We start from the raw sequence: 14,519 nt of genomic DNA, 5'->3' as shown, positions 1-14,519 counted from the left end.
CGCTCCCATTGGCCCGTTCGAACGAGACCATTTTCATCGACGCGCCGACACGAGCCGCGAGAGCGAAAGAGACAAACCTACCCCTGTCGGCTGCTGAATGTTGCATGAACCCGAAAACGCCGTATCAATAATATGTGCACGAATGAAATAATAGATTATTCGTTTGTTCAAATCGACCGTAAACAAAATGTAAGCATCCATTACTGATGTGCCGCGAAAAGCGAATAAGGGATACGCAGTTCGCGCGCGTTAGAGAGGGATGAAGCGTGGTTTGTGAGTGCGTCGTGAACCCGGCGGAGGCACACAAAGTGCGCGTTATCTGTTTTTGTAGCAGTCGTCGACGGGTTTCCACATTAAACGATCATTTTAAGGGCGAACCAATCAAACTGAAAATTTATACAAATTGATACTAAACGGGTTATATTAATTTTATAACAAAAATTAAGTGTGTAAATAAGTTTGAGCGGAGTAGTAATTAAAACTAATTGGGTGTAATATAGCGATAATTATTTTGTATTAAGCGCCGTTTGCTGATATTCGTTTGTTTTGCGTGACGGTTTTTCGTTGGGAATTTTGTTGTTTTTTGGAAAATGTTTTGCTGTTAGTGTTGTGGGGGTCGTATGGTGGTTTCTGGGATCTGTGGTGGTACAAGTAACGATTGGGTTGTTGTGGTGCGGGGGCGACGATGGCGGCATAGGGCGCGGCCAGGGCTGGCCTTTCGGGGCCATGCTTAACAACCTCACCGCTACAGCCTTAGGAGGTGAGCTTCTGTATTTATTGTTTAATTAAAATAGTGATAACTAAAGCCTTATCAGTGATAAGGCTCTACTTATGTGAGAAGATTGTATGGAATCATATCCAAGTTTAGTTAATTGCGATAAAATAAAACAGATTAAGTTTCCTTTGATAATATTTCCCTTCCTTTGATCGAATAATGATATTATTTTCTGTTGATGTTGTGTAGCTAGGTACCTACCTACTAGGTACTCTTAAGTTAAGATATATAGTAATTTTTTTACTTACCTTTATACCTAGCACCAATTCTGCAAGTCCGACTGATAAGGAATATCAAAAAAATTATAAGTCTAATAAAATAATTAAAAACCTACATTTCTTCATTAAATATGAGTAGGTTAAAGTATTTTTCTAAATTTAAAATTTTAAAACGGAAATTCTATAGTTACCTACAGATAATTTAGGTATTAAATGTGTACCTAAGTAACTACCGACTACCTAAATCTTTACATTAGGTTTATTTGTACGAATTATCAACTAGATTAAATTATTTTTCATCTACCTGAAATATAACTTTAAGATCATTAAAAAAGCTCAATGTAGAGCTTTTTATTTAATCCATCAGGCCCCGGAATCACAGACACAATAGAAAATCTATAATTGTGTCGTGGCCCAATCGGGCCGTTCGGGGCTCAATTAATTATTATAGTAGGTAGGTACTTTAAATAGGTAGGTTTAAATTCTTCAAAGGATATCCTTATTTATGAAATAGAGTAAAAGCAAATCGCTTATCGCGATAAGACCGCCCGCCCTCTGTATAGGTACATTTTTAACTTGTATCGCTCTTATTTTGTAATCCTGTATTTTTTGTGCAATAAAGAATTTTTCTTTCATGCATTCATTCAAAAGCAAGTTAGCCTTTTTAAATCAATTTACCCTAATAGGTAGTTATTGCGTTTAGGACACGTCATCTTAATACTATTATAAAGGCGAAAGTTTGTAAGGATGTATGGATGTATGGATGTATGGATGTTTGTTACTCTTTCACGTAAAAACTAATGAACCGATTACAATGAAATTTAGCACACATATAGAGGGTAACTTGGATTAACACATAGGATAGGTTTTATCCCGGAAATCCCACGGGAACGGGAACTATGCGGGTTTTCCTTTGAAAACGCGGGCGAAGCCGCGGGCGGATATCTAGTGCGTTCATATTTCACAACGAATACGATTAGATACCTGCTTGTGTTTTATACCTAGGTGAATGAATAGGTACATATTCATGAACCTGTTAATTAATAAGTAATTGACAGGATTAATTAAACCGCAAGCTTTGATTTGTCTTTATATTATCAGAATCAAAGGCGCTCACTGATTAGAACTTATCCGTAGATAGGTACCTTGTGCCTTATTGCTTAAACCGCGTTGACAACAGTAATAAAATTTAGGAAAGTATCTCGTAGGTAACATTTTCATATATATGTACTTGCTATAAACACTATAAAATCTGGGTAGGTTTTTATTAATAACTAGCTCACGGGCACGCACGAGTCACGAGTCACGATCGAAGTAGGTGCGTAGGTATACAGCGTAGCGCGTCTCCGCGCGATTTCACAAAACATTTAGGCCATGCGCAGACGACAGACTATCCGTGACGCACTTTTTAGTCTGTGAAAATAGAACCTATGAAATTATATGCAGTAACGCACACGACGCGCAAAAAGTCCGGCGCACAAAAAATCCGTGTAATTCGGGCAGACCGCACCGCGCCGCTCCGCACAAAAGTGTGTGAAAAGAATTGAACGTTTGCTTCAACGCGCGCTAACGCAGACGGCGCACACTTTACACGATTTCCATAGCGTCTACGTCCCTACAGCTCTGCCGACAAAATGATCGAAGATGTGCGTCGTGTGCGTTGAGTCTGTGAAAAATCCGCGACCGACTTTTTGCGCGCCATGCAGACTTTTTGTGCGCCGCAGACTCGATCGCACAAAAAGTGTGCCGTCTGCGCAGGGCCTTAGGTGTCTAGGTATTTAGGTAGGTACCTACGTTATTTTAACATGATGTGATATAACTTTTAACATTTAACAGTTACAAATAGTTTTATTTCTAATCTCTAGGTAGATATTTATTAGAGCTATCTCTAAAACATGCCTCGATCAACTACCTATTACCTATCTAATCTTTTGTGTTCAAATTTTAAATCAAAACCTACTAAAATTACATGACAATATACCTACATTCAAATTAAAAATACATTCGCAATACAGTAAAATAGTGCATTTTATTGGCAAACACCCCGCAGGATTATGTGGGGGCTCGTAAAGTGGGGTTATTGGGATCGGGTGCCGTATAAACAGAACCGGCGGATAAACGTAGTTTAGGTGTTATTGTATGTTGAAAAAGCAATTTTTTCTTTAACTTGCACCATTTAAGCGTGGAAGAAGATCTTACCTATTTGTAGAGATTTTCTCGAAATTGTTGATTCGTGATTACACTATTATACATATATACAGAGCAACCTCGATATAACAAATCTGAAGGGAACAAATAAATATTCGTTATATCAAGTAATTCGTTGAACTGAGGTTCGTTATGTTGAGGTTAGGTTGGTCTAAAATTCGTTATAAAGAGGTCTTTTACGTTTCTGATCCATTTCAACTTGAATCTTTAACAATAGTGACGAGCAGCAGTGTTCACATTACTTTCCAATTTAAATTAAACAAAAATGATCGTTTTACGAACAAAAGCATGTCGAAACCTGTCGCGACATGAATCACATACTATGAGATTAAGAATCATTACATTGGTTGGAACTTTATATAAAGGTTTTGGGTTGACGAAATTCGTTAATTAGAGGTATTTATACTTTTCTTGATAGTTAAAAATTCGTTATAAAGAGGTTGTTCGCAAAAAATGTTCGTAATGTAAAGGGATATTTTATATTGAATCTTATGGACAATTCAAGGGGATTACGAAAAATTCGTTAAATCGAGGAAATCGTTATATTGAGGTACGTTATATTAAGGTTGCACTGTATTACATATATATTTACGGGGTAAGAAAAATCGGAGCTCAATGAAATTCTTTGGTAGATTAATTTTATATTTTTTCCATATTTATTACTAGCGGTCCGCCCGGGCTTCGCCCGGGCTTCGCCCGTGGTACCTACATATTTCGCAATAAAAGGTAGCCTATGTTCTTTCTGAGGGTCTAAAGATTATGTCTTTGCCAAATTTCATCAAAATCGGTTGAGAGGTTTAAGCGGGAAAGCGTAACAGACAGACAGACAGACAGAGTTTATAATATTAGTAGGGATAGGTACCTACCTACATGTAGGTATAATGTATATCTATTGATAGTAGGTACCTACTGTGCCTTTACCGCTTAGAAGTAGAAAAGGTACAGGTAGATTATAAAAAGTTAAGAAAATAAGTAAATTTCTGAACAGTTCAGTGTAACGAACTTTTAATATCGTAAATGTGAAAATAAGTATGTTTTTAATACAATAAATTCTCCAACAAAATGTCCGTAGGGTGCGATAAGCTAAGCCGAATTAAATGAGACTCAGACTTGTTTATTATCTGCATTTTAGTAGGGTGGGTGTTATTGTGGTTAATTTGTAATCTATACCAAAGATTAAAGAAATGGTCGTATTTATTTGATAGTTTCTTGTCTGTTTAACTAGGTACAAGGCGATTTTTCAATCCTTGGTTAAAACTAATCTGTCCATATAAAATATCACTTAACAGACTCGACTTAACAGTCGAGCAATAAAACACATAATTGAAATGGTTATACTTATATATACCTACCTACTACGTCATTCGATGAATGAATTTCAACTAAAGGTTGAAAAATGACCCCTAAAATCAAAATCACATCAACAATAATTTAGACAAATTAGAGACTCAACATTTTCAAAATAACATAAAAGAACAAAAGTGGTAAGAAACATGTAGATATAGGTATGCCGTATGTTTATCATGAATAGGTGCAAATTTATAAACTAGCTTAGGGCCCGCAGTTTTAACCGTGTAGTTTAATGATATTCCCGTGGCAATTAGATGTTTCACCCCGGTATAAATATCGTCATTTTCTGGTCTCCTAAATATCTCTCGATCCAAAAATCATATCATAAAATCGCTCCGACACGACTCGACAGAAAAATATCTAGGTACATATACTTTCAGATTACCTAGTTAGGTATAGGTAGAGATTGTATTTTTGTTTATTAATATTTTCTCATATTAATATTATCCTACATATTAGTTATTACCTATAAATGCGTAAGTTTGCGTGTTTCTTTGTCCGTTACACCCTTAGTACGCAAAAACTCCTGAACCGATTTGTCACACATAGGTAATAGAATAATAGATAGAACAAGCGATCATGCGATCAATTTGCAATAAATTTTATCTTAGGTAGGTACTAAAAGAACTACCAAAAACATTAAATCTCATCAATTTCGTCGTCATAAACTTAAAAACATGATTAATCTCATAGAATTTTTATTACATTTCCACACTAAACTTGTTAAGTCTCCAAGAAGTCAAGTTAAGTAGCAGGACTTAAGTAAATCGTCCAAGTTACGTCATTTCGCTTTCCCAGAGTAATCTCCGGGACTCGGAATTTTCTATTTGCGCACAATTTCCACAATTCATTACGCATTTGAATAAACGTAATGAATTTGCATTGGGCTATGAATTATTTAATTTGGATTCTGTTTGCTTTGGGAATTATTAAGATTTTATCAATATAAGTTTGTGTGCAAGGAATTTCCTGCTTTTCAGAAAAATATTGAAATATCTATCGAACGGCATAATCATTGTATCCGATTTTTTAAACTTTTTTCAAATTCTACATACCTACCTACTTACCTACTAATCTAGTTCTTTGAACTATACTAATTACCCCTTTCCTCGTTTAGTAGGTTTACTATAACAGGGCTACATTAAATTAAGAAAGTTAATTTTAGTTAATGTAGAGAATTTTTTTTGTGAAGTCCCGTGTCCTCGTAGTGGGGTAAGGGGCAGATGCATTATTCATACATCTGTTTCACTCACAGGTTTCACTGATCGATTTTCTTTAGGGACAAGTAGGTGATCAGCCTTCTGTGTCCTGCCAGACCGAGACATTTTTTTTTTTCTTCGTCTCCACCGGGAATCGAACCCAGGACCCCTCGGTTATACGCTCAAGCGCCAACCACTGTACCAAGGAGGCGGTCAGAATGAGAGGGAATGTAGAGAATTACCCAGTTGTTATTTAAGGACCAGTAAATTATTTTTCTGCAATTACTATTTATGAAGTAGCTGTAGGTCACGTCTAAGGGATTAGACGTACCTGCACCTAATTATCACATTGATTAAGGAATGAAACGATAAAATGGCAATGAAAAGGCAGTTGAAGTTGGACCAAGAAATAGGAGTGAAATCTCTAAAAGTTCGTAGAATTGTTCAAAACTCCTCCACCATTTATGAAATCTAAGAAATCCTTATCGATCTGATGCCTGGAAAATGTAACTGAGGAGTGAGGATCAAAGGCTTTTTCAGCAAAACGGCAAGTTGAATTGTATTACGAGCTAAGATTAAAATTGTAGATCAAAAAATATCTACCAAAAATGTCTGTATACTTACCTATTATTTCCTACCGTTTCCAAGCTAGATGTTATAACGATTCAAAAAGTGGGAAGTATTGTCGCCTCGCTATTTGCACGAACGTGTAAAATGTAAATGTTGTGTGCAATGACTGGCGTTTTTCAATATTCTAATCGAATTATCTTGTAGTTGTATAGTGCTCAACCTTGCTAAATGAAGTTTTATCAGAAGGATGATGAACTTGTTCAGATGGTATTTGGTAATATGATTAGCTGGGTCCACACCGGCCGATCCACCGCGATCCGATCGCGCGCGGCAGGCGCGCGATCCAAAGATGCGGGCGGTGTGGACGTGCCGCGCGCGATCCATGCACGCGTTTTGCCGCGCGCGATCCCTACCTCGTGCGATCCGTTAGCGGGCGGTTTTTGTACCCGCTTCAAAGGTGCCTCAGTTGCGTGATGCGCGCGGTGTGGACGGTTGTGTTGGATCGCGCGATCCACCTCACCATGGACATCTCAGAAAGTCGAATATCTCAAATTGAATAGCATTCATTCTTGCAAAATTGTGTTCCACTTCATCTGAAACTAACTCTGCGTACAGCTGAGTCCCAGATTCCAATCGATTTTTGTAAAGTTGTTTCACCCAAAACCGTCGATTTCTTTTTTTTGATTTTTTTGCGCAAACATTTCAGTATAATAAAAGTTACTGCTGCAACGGCAAGACGCCGCCGTTGTACGTGTGACTCCATATCGTACAAGAGTTAGACTGGCTGAATCACGGATCGCCTTAGGATCACTTGGAGCGCATATTTTGGATCGCAAGTTTTTAAAGTGGATCGGCCTAACATGATCCACGATCCATGCTCCGCGATCCTGGATCGCGGATCGCGGGATCACTGGATCGGCCGGTGTGGACCCAGCTAATGGTAGGCGCATGAGAGTAGGTACTACTGTCGTAGGTAGATAAAGTTTTAAATATAAGGTCCAACATCAAATAAATAACAATTAATTGTATATGACTATTCATTAATTTAATTGTTTATTCTATTAGATTCATTTATAGAATTTTTCTTTTGAAAGTTATAAAATTATTTTGTTCGTAATTATCTTATTGGGAAATTAGAATAGGAAACTAGTTAAGAGATATTTTCGGATGCGAGGGCTGAATTATCAAATTTAAGTCTGTAAGTATTCATGACATACCTACCTACATTTGTTGAGCAACAGTTGAAAAACGTTACAGATGATTGGGAATGTTGCTGGAAGTTTTATTTTATAATTTTAGCTATATATAGATATATCTTTAACCTATCTTTTTTCATTAGTCAACTACCGTCGAGTGTTGTCTCCCATCCTACATCTAACAATTCTTGCAGATAGATTCTCTTTATTCCTCATATCTTTAAATTCAGCAGGTCACAAAGAGCAGTGCTCAGAGAGCAAGCTCGACTTGAAGCCGAGCGTGGAGCGGCACCATGCGCCCGGCGCCAGGCTGCTGGCGCACTCCATCAGAGCTGATCACCTGCAAGGTACCTATAGATCAATTCAAATTCAAATTCAAATGTGGGTGTGAGTGGATGGAAATACTTTTGCACCAAACAAAGGCAAAAGTCCGAAAAAGCACTAGTAACACCATTATAGTTTATGATGATAGTGGCCCACCTACTCCTTTTCTTATTCTGAAATAAAAAAGAAAAGAAACGTTACAATTTCACCAAACTTTACTGTATCAAGTAACACATAACAGAAAAAAACCTATGATAATGGCAGAAATCAATATATTCTTAATTAACAAACTTGTACTGACCCAGTTCTTAGGAATGTGAAAAAATAGAAAATAGAATTAATCCTGAAGATTGAGATGACGTTAAAAAGCTAAAGATTTTCCTCATTAACACTATACTTTAGGATTAATAAAATTTCTATTAATAGATACATATATGTATCTTATATCAATTATTTTTCTATAGCTCTAAATGAATAAGTTTCAAATGTTCAATTTCTATATAGCATAAATAGAAAGCAACGCCTGAATTGTAATGTTCCCGTTATGACTCAAATAACCGAAAAAGAGTCATTTCTAAACAAATATCAAATACGAAACTCACACCTACCACAAATACCATTTATATTTATTCAGGAAGTCTTTTTAGAAGCGCTTTTGATACGTCATAAAACAAATGAAAATATTTGAACCGGAAAGTAATTTCTACGGAAAAGAGTCGGCAAGAAATTCTGTAGTTGCATGATGCATGAATCAAATTGCCAAAAATATACCAGTGCTATCAACACTGATATTGTAAAGAAGAAAGATATTTGTTTGTTTGATTAGGCTCCGAAACTAATGAATTGATTGGAAAAAATCTCCAACAGAAGGCTACATTATTCCTGAGTGAAACAGGCGTTATTTTATTTCGTTTTTATTCCGGGTCACTACGGACGGAGCAGAGGCGAGAGGCTAGCATATTAGATAGTAATTCTTGTGTCTCAGGTGGAATTCACCAGCAGCACAGCCAGCACATGGCCACGGTGCCCGTCAGCATGTCCTCCTCCGCGTCAGACAGCGACAAGCCGGCGAAACAGAAGCGACACAGGACTAGGTAAGTGACATAAAGCTCCAGGTGTATGCACTTTACCCCTTGATTGTTTTTTAACAGCAAATATTTCCTAGTTGCTCAGAGTACATTACAAGTGGTATTGTTTCATAGTTTACTATTACAGTTGGACATGTAACTCAGTATTTGTATTCGATGTTGTTTTCTCTCATTTGCTGACAGTTTTTGGAGAGAGAATTAGACACCTTTCGATGCCAAGTAGGTCACGTATCCTCCAGGGAAATCGATCCATTGCTTTTTGGGGCAAGGGATGTTCTATGTAATGTATTGATAGTAGGATATTGTTTCATGAAAAAGGTAGTTTAGTTATGTTTATTAATTATTAAAATTATTACGAATAATAATAAGATATAATATCTTCAGTACAAAATCATATCCACAACTCCGCCACGCATTTCTAAGAATTCTGAATCCGTAACTGCTCAAAATTTTATTTGTTTCGATTTTTTTCCTCGTTAATATTCTATGTTTGTCATTATTATGTTGTATAACATTGTAATGCTTTGCTGTTGAATCCGTATTTTTTGTTTTTTTAAATACTGTAATCTAAACGCATGCTGTGTTTGCCTGATAAAGGAGTGCATTGCTATTTGTAATATTGCACGCCTCATAAGCGAAGCGTTGAGGTGGGTACTACTGTCACTTCGCGCAAAACATCTGATTTTTCAAACTTAAAATGTCTTTATGTATCATACATTGCACTTGTAAGATAATACATACACACACATATTCAGAAAAAACACTATTTTTAACGTTCATGATATTTTTGATGTCATTTTTGTTATTTAAACTAGTTAAAAACAGTTTAAAAAAGTTCTGTCTTGGACGTCCGTGTGTCTGTATGTGCGGATCCTTTTTCTTGTTAACACGATAGCGACCGAAATACTTTCCTAATCGAGTCTTTTTTTTCTCTTACGCTTGAATATGCTCAGGAATAGAACCCTTTCATTTTTCAGGGTCTGATTCGATGTGGTTTAATTGTTATTAAATAAACAAAAATAATAATTAATAAATATTTATTAAAAAAAATTATGAGGCGTGCACTTTTGGATTTTCCAAATTATTATGTTACTGTACTCGATGTGATTCATTAAATGTAACACCTGTTGGTGAACCTTAAAAATAAATAAATAAATAGAAATAAATAATGAACAATCAAATATCCAGACCTTTTTATTATCTCTGTAGCGAATCGTAAAAGTTACGATGGTACGTATGTAATGTTATGGGCCCTCGTCACAATAGGCAGCGTTGGGCGAGTAGAGGCAATCACGATAGTGTAAAGGCCTAAGATCAATCATAGATGTTTATTCATTTTGTGGCATTTTTGGCAAACGTCGACGATCATTTGCTAGGCCAACGCTGCCCATGTCTAATCAGGACAAATGAAATAAATAATTCCAAATATTCTTTACATAGGTTTACACCGGCTCAACTAAATGAACTGGAGAGATGCTTCACAAAGACACATTATCCAGATATCTTCATGAGAGAAGAGATAGCAATGAGGATCGGCTTGACGGAGAGTCGAGTTCAGGTAAGTTTATTCTTATAAGTTTTTGAAATCTAAGTAGCTATATTTTAATTTAGATGCATTAAAATGTGAAGAATTGTACAAAAAATCGATCACAAATTCGAAACGGCGCGGCGTTTGCTGTGCTGTGGCAACGCGGACGACTTGAACCTCTACTTTCAAATTTCTGCGAGCTATTAAAATAATCACTGGTACATCTACACTAATATTATAAAGAGGAAAACTTTGTTTGTTTGTTTGATTGTAATGAATAGGCTCATAAACTACTGGACCGATTTTAAAAATTCTTTCACCATTCGAAAGCTACATTATCCACGAGTAACATAGGCTAGGTTTTATCCCGGAAATCCCACGGGAACGGGAACTATGCGGGTTTTTCTTTGAAAACGCGGGCGAAGCCGCAGGCGGAAAGCTAGTATTTAATATTTGGCATAAACTGCCTTATTGAGCGATTGCTAATTAATGAATTAGTGAAAGTCGTTTGAAATAAACAGTGTTTGTAATTAAAGGTGTATAAGACAAAATATCTTAAATACATTTTAATTGTTGTTGTGGTGTACATCACTTTCAAATTAAAATATCCATAACAACGAAATCAAAGGTTTGAACCGTTACCTGTTATCCTTTTAGCTTATTTGAATTACATTTGAAAAAATATAAAAGATTGAACAGCGGTCCCATTGCTTCACCTTGCGTGACTCCCACTTCGCACATCGCATACAAAAGTTGCACTACATTGATACATTTCACAAGACCTTCTACCTGATTCAACCTTCGGAATATTACTTATAAATGGCTTTTATACCGCCTCATGTTTGAACTTTTATGCATGTTAAAGGTGTCGCAAATGGGTGGTCGAGGGTGTTAAATGCGTTACTTAAAACTTTCGAAACGATACGTTCTAATTTTCATCACGCGATAGTGCAATCAAGAAAGGAGAATGGGCATTTTACTATGGAAGTTGGGCCTGAACCCTTGAGTTGGACCAATACACATGAGATATTGTTTTTATAATAGATCATAACACATACATAACGAGAAAAATATATATAAAAAAATAATCAACCGGGTTTTTGTACAGTCACATCAAGTTTTATTTCTTTGTGTATAATATTTTTTTCATTAAATAACTGTTATAAGACAATGACAATATCTTTATGTTACTCCAATTCACTTTCACTTACAAATACGTATTAATCTTAAGCCTTCTAATAACCGAAATACACTAATATTATGTTTTGTAACAGGTAAGCTATACCTTGTTTATTATAATTCAACGTAGTTAGACGTTTTTTGTGGTTAAACTCAGTCACTCCAGTAACATTTAGATTTATATTTACTTCATTCGAATTAAAAACACCGTTATTGTGCGCAAAATAATAGCCAAATAAATAAAACTTTTTGCCTTGACTGTACAAGAACCCGGTTGATTTATTTTTTTATTTTATTTTTTTCGTAAGGTATGTGTAATGATCTATCACAAAAACAATATTTCGTGTGTATTGGTCTTAGCCCAAGTTTCAGGCCCAATTTGCCCATTCTCCTTTAATGCTCTTCAATTATCTACTTCTGACTATAAAAATTTAAGATTGTATTAAGGTCAAAATCTTGAACGTACACAATACATAGTTACAAAGCGTATTAGAAATTGCCCATATAATAGGTAGGTACTACATAATATTATTATTTATTGCAATTTGGTCAATATTATTAATTATGTAACCACAAAGTTTCTTACCTGCTATTTTCTGTTCCGCTCTCCGCTGGTAGGTAATTTTTTCCGTATTGACGATTCATTGTTTCGTAGTCAATATGAATAAATAAATGTTTGATTTCCTACACACATACTCCGATAAACACATAATCGACACTTGTATTGATCCAACATGTTATTGATGATAATCCTCTAATTCTATCTACAGCCCGCTAAAAGTGACTTTGTGGAATCACTTAGTCTCAAGTTAAACACTACTTTGCATTGGATATTAGACTTAATTTGTGTCTCAAATATTTGTATTTCGTTAACACGGTGACATGGCGGCGGCTTCTTTATTGGCTCCTAATGAGATTACTAACAGACGTTAATATTCTATTTATTTTGTAGTAATTTATGAGTTAACAGCCAATGAGATGGACGGGAAGACTGTTAAATTCATCTCAGTTGTATCTTTAAATATGGCCAATCAAGGATACAAAATTAGTGCATGATAAAAGGTCTTATATGAATATGATGATATTCACTAATTGGTGTAGTATAGTGAGGCAAACGCTTTTGATAAAATTAATTTTGTAATGAAAACACGTAAGCTTCACAACTTCAACAAGTATAGTTAGGTTAAATAAATAAAATATTCTTAAATTATAAAATCATTACTGAATCATGTTTCCATTAATATATTCAAAAAAACTTTATAAAAAATATCAAAACTAATTTCATAACAAAAAGCCAACCATTCCCGATCTAAAACATATACCACAGTAAAACAAACAGGCCGATACGTAAACATTCATATAGTTGTGAGATTTCGAGAAACGGGTCTATTCTTGTTTGTGTGTGTGTTTGACAAACAGGCTGTAGGCTGGAGCTCGCAAATACTGCTCTTGAGGGAATACAGCTAATGGACGAAATAAAGGTGCAGTTGATAACTTGGGCTGTGGATTTTATGTATTCTAAATTGTCGAGCTTAAAAAAATATACCACCAATTGAGAAGAATTTAGTTTTAGAAATTATTTTTTTACTACAATTTGCTTAAAGTAGAAAGGCTTTTAAAGAAGGTAACGTTATAAATTTCGATATGAGCGTATTATCTGACAAAACACCTTATTGAATCGTGTTCGATATCAAATTTTGGAAATAGAAATAAAAAAATTTTGATTTAATTTAAAGTCGTTAGTGCAATAATTAATAACAACTCCATCAATTCAAAACTTAGTTTATAACGTAGTCTAATTACGTCGTATCACGGACCTATTATATTTGCAATGTTACGACTAAAACTTCTCACAATAATATTATGCCTTATCTCTTTATATAACATTCAGAACCTCATAAATATTAAACCCAAGCAAGGTCAGGTCACAAAGCTATAGCAGTAAATGAGTAACATCCGAAAACCATTCACACGAGGAAATAATAAAATGTCGACAAACAGTAGCCTTAACATGGTGGACCTGTGGTGGTATTACACTCTCGCTTAAACATTTTTAAAGCCTTGTTGCTACTAAAATTTAAATGTGAAAGTTTGTATGATGAATGATTTTACTCTTTCAGGTAAAAAAGGGCTTGAATAAGAGCGAAAAAATTTAATACACTTTTGAATCACAATTCTTATCAATTAATTACCTATTATTCTGAAGATGAAATTAGATTTCATAAAAATGTTATAAATTTAATAAATTTCCAAATTCTAATTAGCAATTTCTAATTAGCCACAAGCGTGTGGCTAATTAGAATTTTATTAACGTTACATAAATAGGAAAAGACACTTGCTGATACACTTATTAGCTTGCGTAATTAAATCTTTATGAATTTTAACATTCATGCTAAACCATTGCAGTTTTATATCTAAAGTATTTTTTCTCTCGTTCGAGGTTTGTCTTTTGTCAAAATAAAAAAAAGAACGACAAAATAAACAAAGAAACGCACGTTCTCATTATATTAGTAAGGATTCAAAGGTTTTCATAAATATTAAATATTATTAATATAAATTTATAAAGAATAGAAAAAATTCGATCACGAGGCGGGACACGAACCCGCATCCTTCGCGCCATTCCGGGGCGGATGCCTGACCAACTCAGCCACTCGTGACCCGCCCGAGCAATCGAATTTATTCTATTATTTCAGTTTTTATGTGTCTGAAGGGACACACCGCGCGCCATCTATTGAGATGATTAACAACCATTTCAACCAATATGAAGCACTTTTCAGTGAATACAATATAGACTGGGGTAGAAGCCTTTAAAAATAATGAAAAGATAAAAAAAATCGCAGTCGGATGAAACCCATTAGAAAAGGAGAGGAATATGATAAAAATG

The 14,519-nt window shown here is 35.2% G+C and overlaps 1 protein-coding gene across 3 annotated transcripts in view; it reads left to right on the top strand.

Annotated features, from left to right (window-relative positions):
* The first annotated feature begins 347 nt into the window (after positions 1-347).
* Positions 348-14,519, top strand: part of LOC149898455 (homeobox protein orthopedia-like) — a 33,501-nt gene continuing 19,329 nt past the window's right edge. For 2 of the 3 annotated variants that reach the window (XM_090115011.1, XM_090115009.1), the window contains exons 1-4: positions 348-760; positions 7,747-7,863; positions 8,826-8,934; positions 10,369-10,486. In XM_090115011.1, the coding sequence (XP_089971137.1) occupies positions 727-760; positions 7,747-7,863; positions 8,826-8,934; positions 10,369-10,486 (378 nt within the window). In that variant the 5' untranslated portion in view covers positions 348-726. The remainder of the gene's footprint in view (positions 761-7,746; positions 7,864-8,825; positions 8,935-10,368; positions 10,487-14,519) is intronic. The other variant, XM_090115012.1, reaches the window with a different exon arrangement.

The sequence above is a fragment of the Colias eurytheme genome, chromosome 22 (genome assembly GCF_061535395.1).
Source record: "Colias eurytheme isolate Ceu_HAF_F1 chromosome 22, ilColEury1 Martin Lab GWU primary, whole genome shotgun sequence".
Taxonomy (NCBI): Eukaryota; Metazoa; Arthropoda; class Insecta; order Lepidoptera; family Pieridae; genus Colias; species Colias eurytheme.
This window is presented reverse-complemented; position numbering and strand designations above follow the sequence as displayed.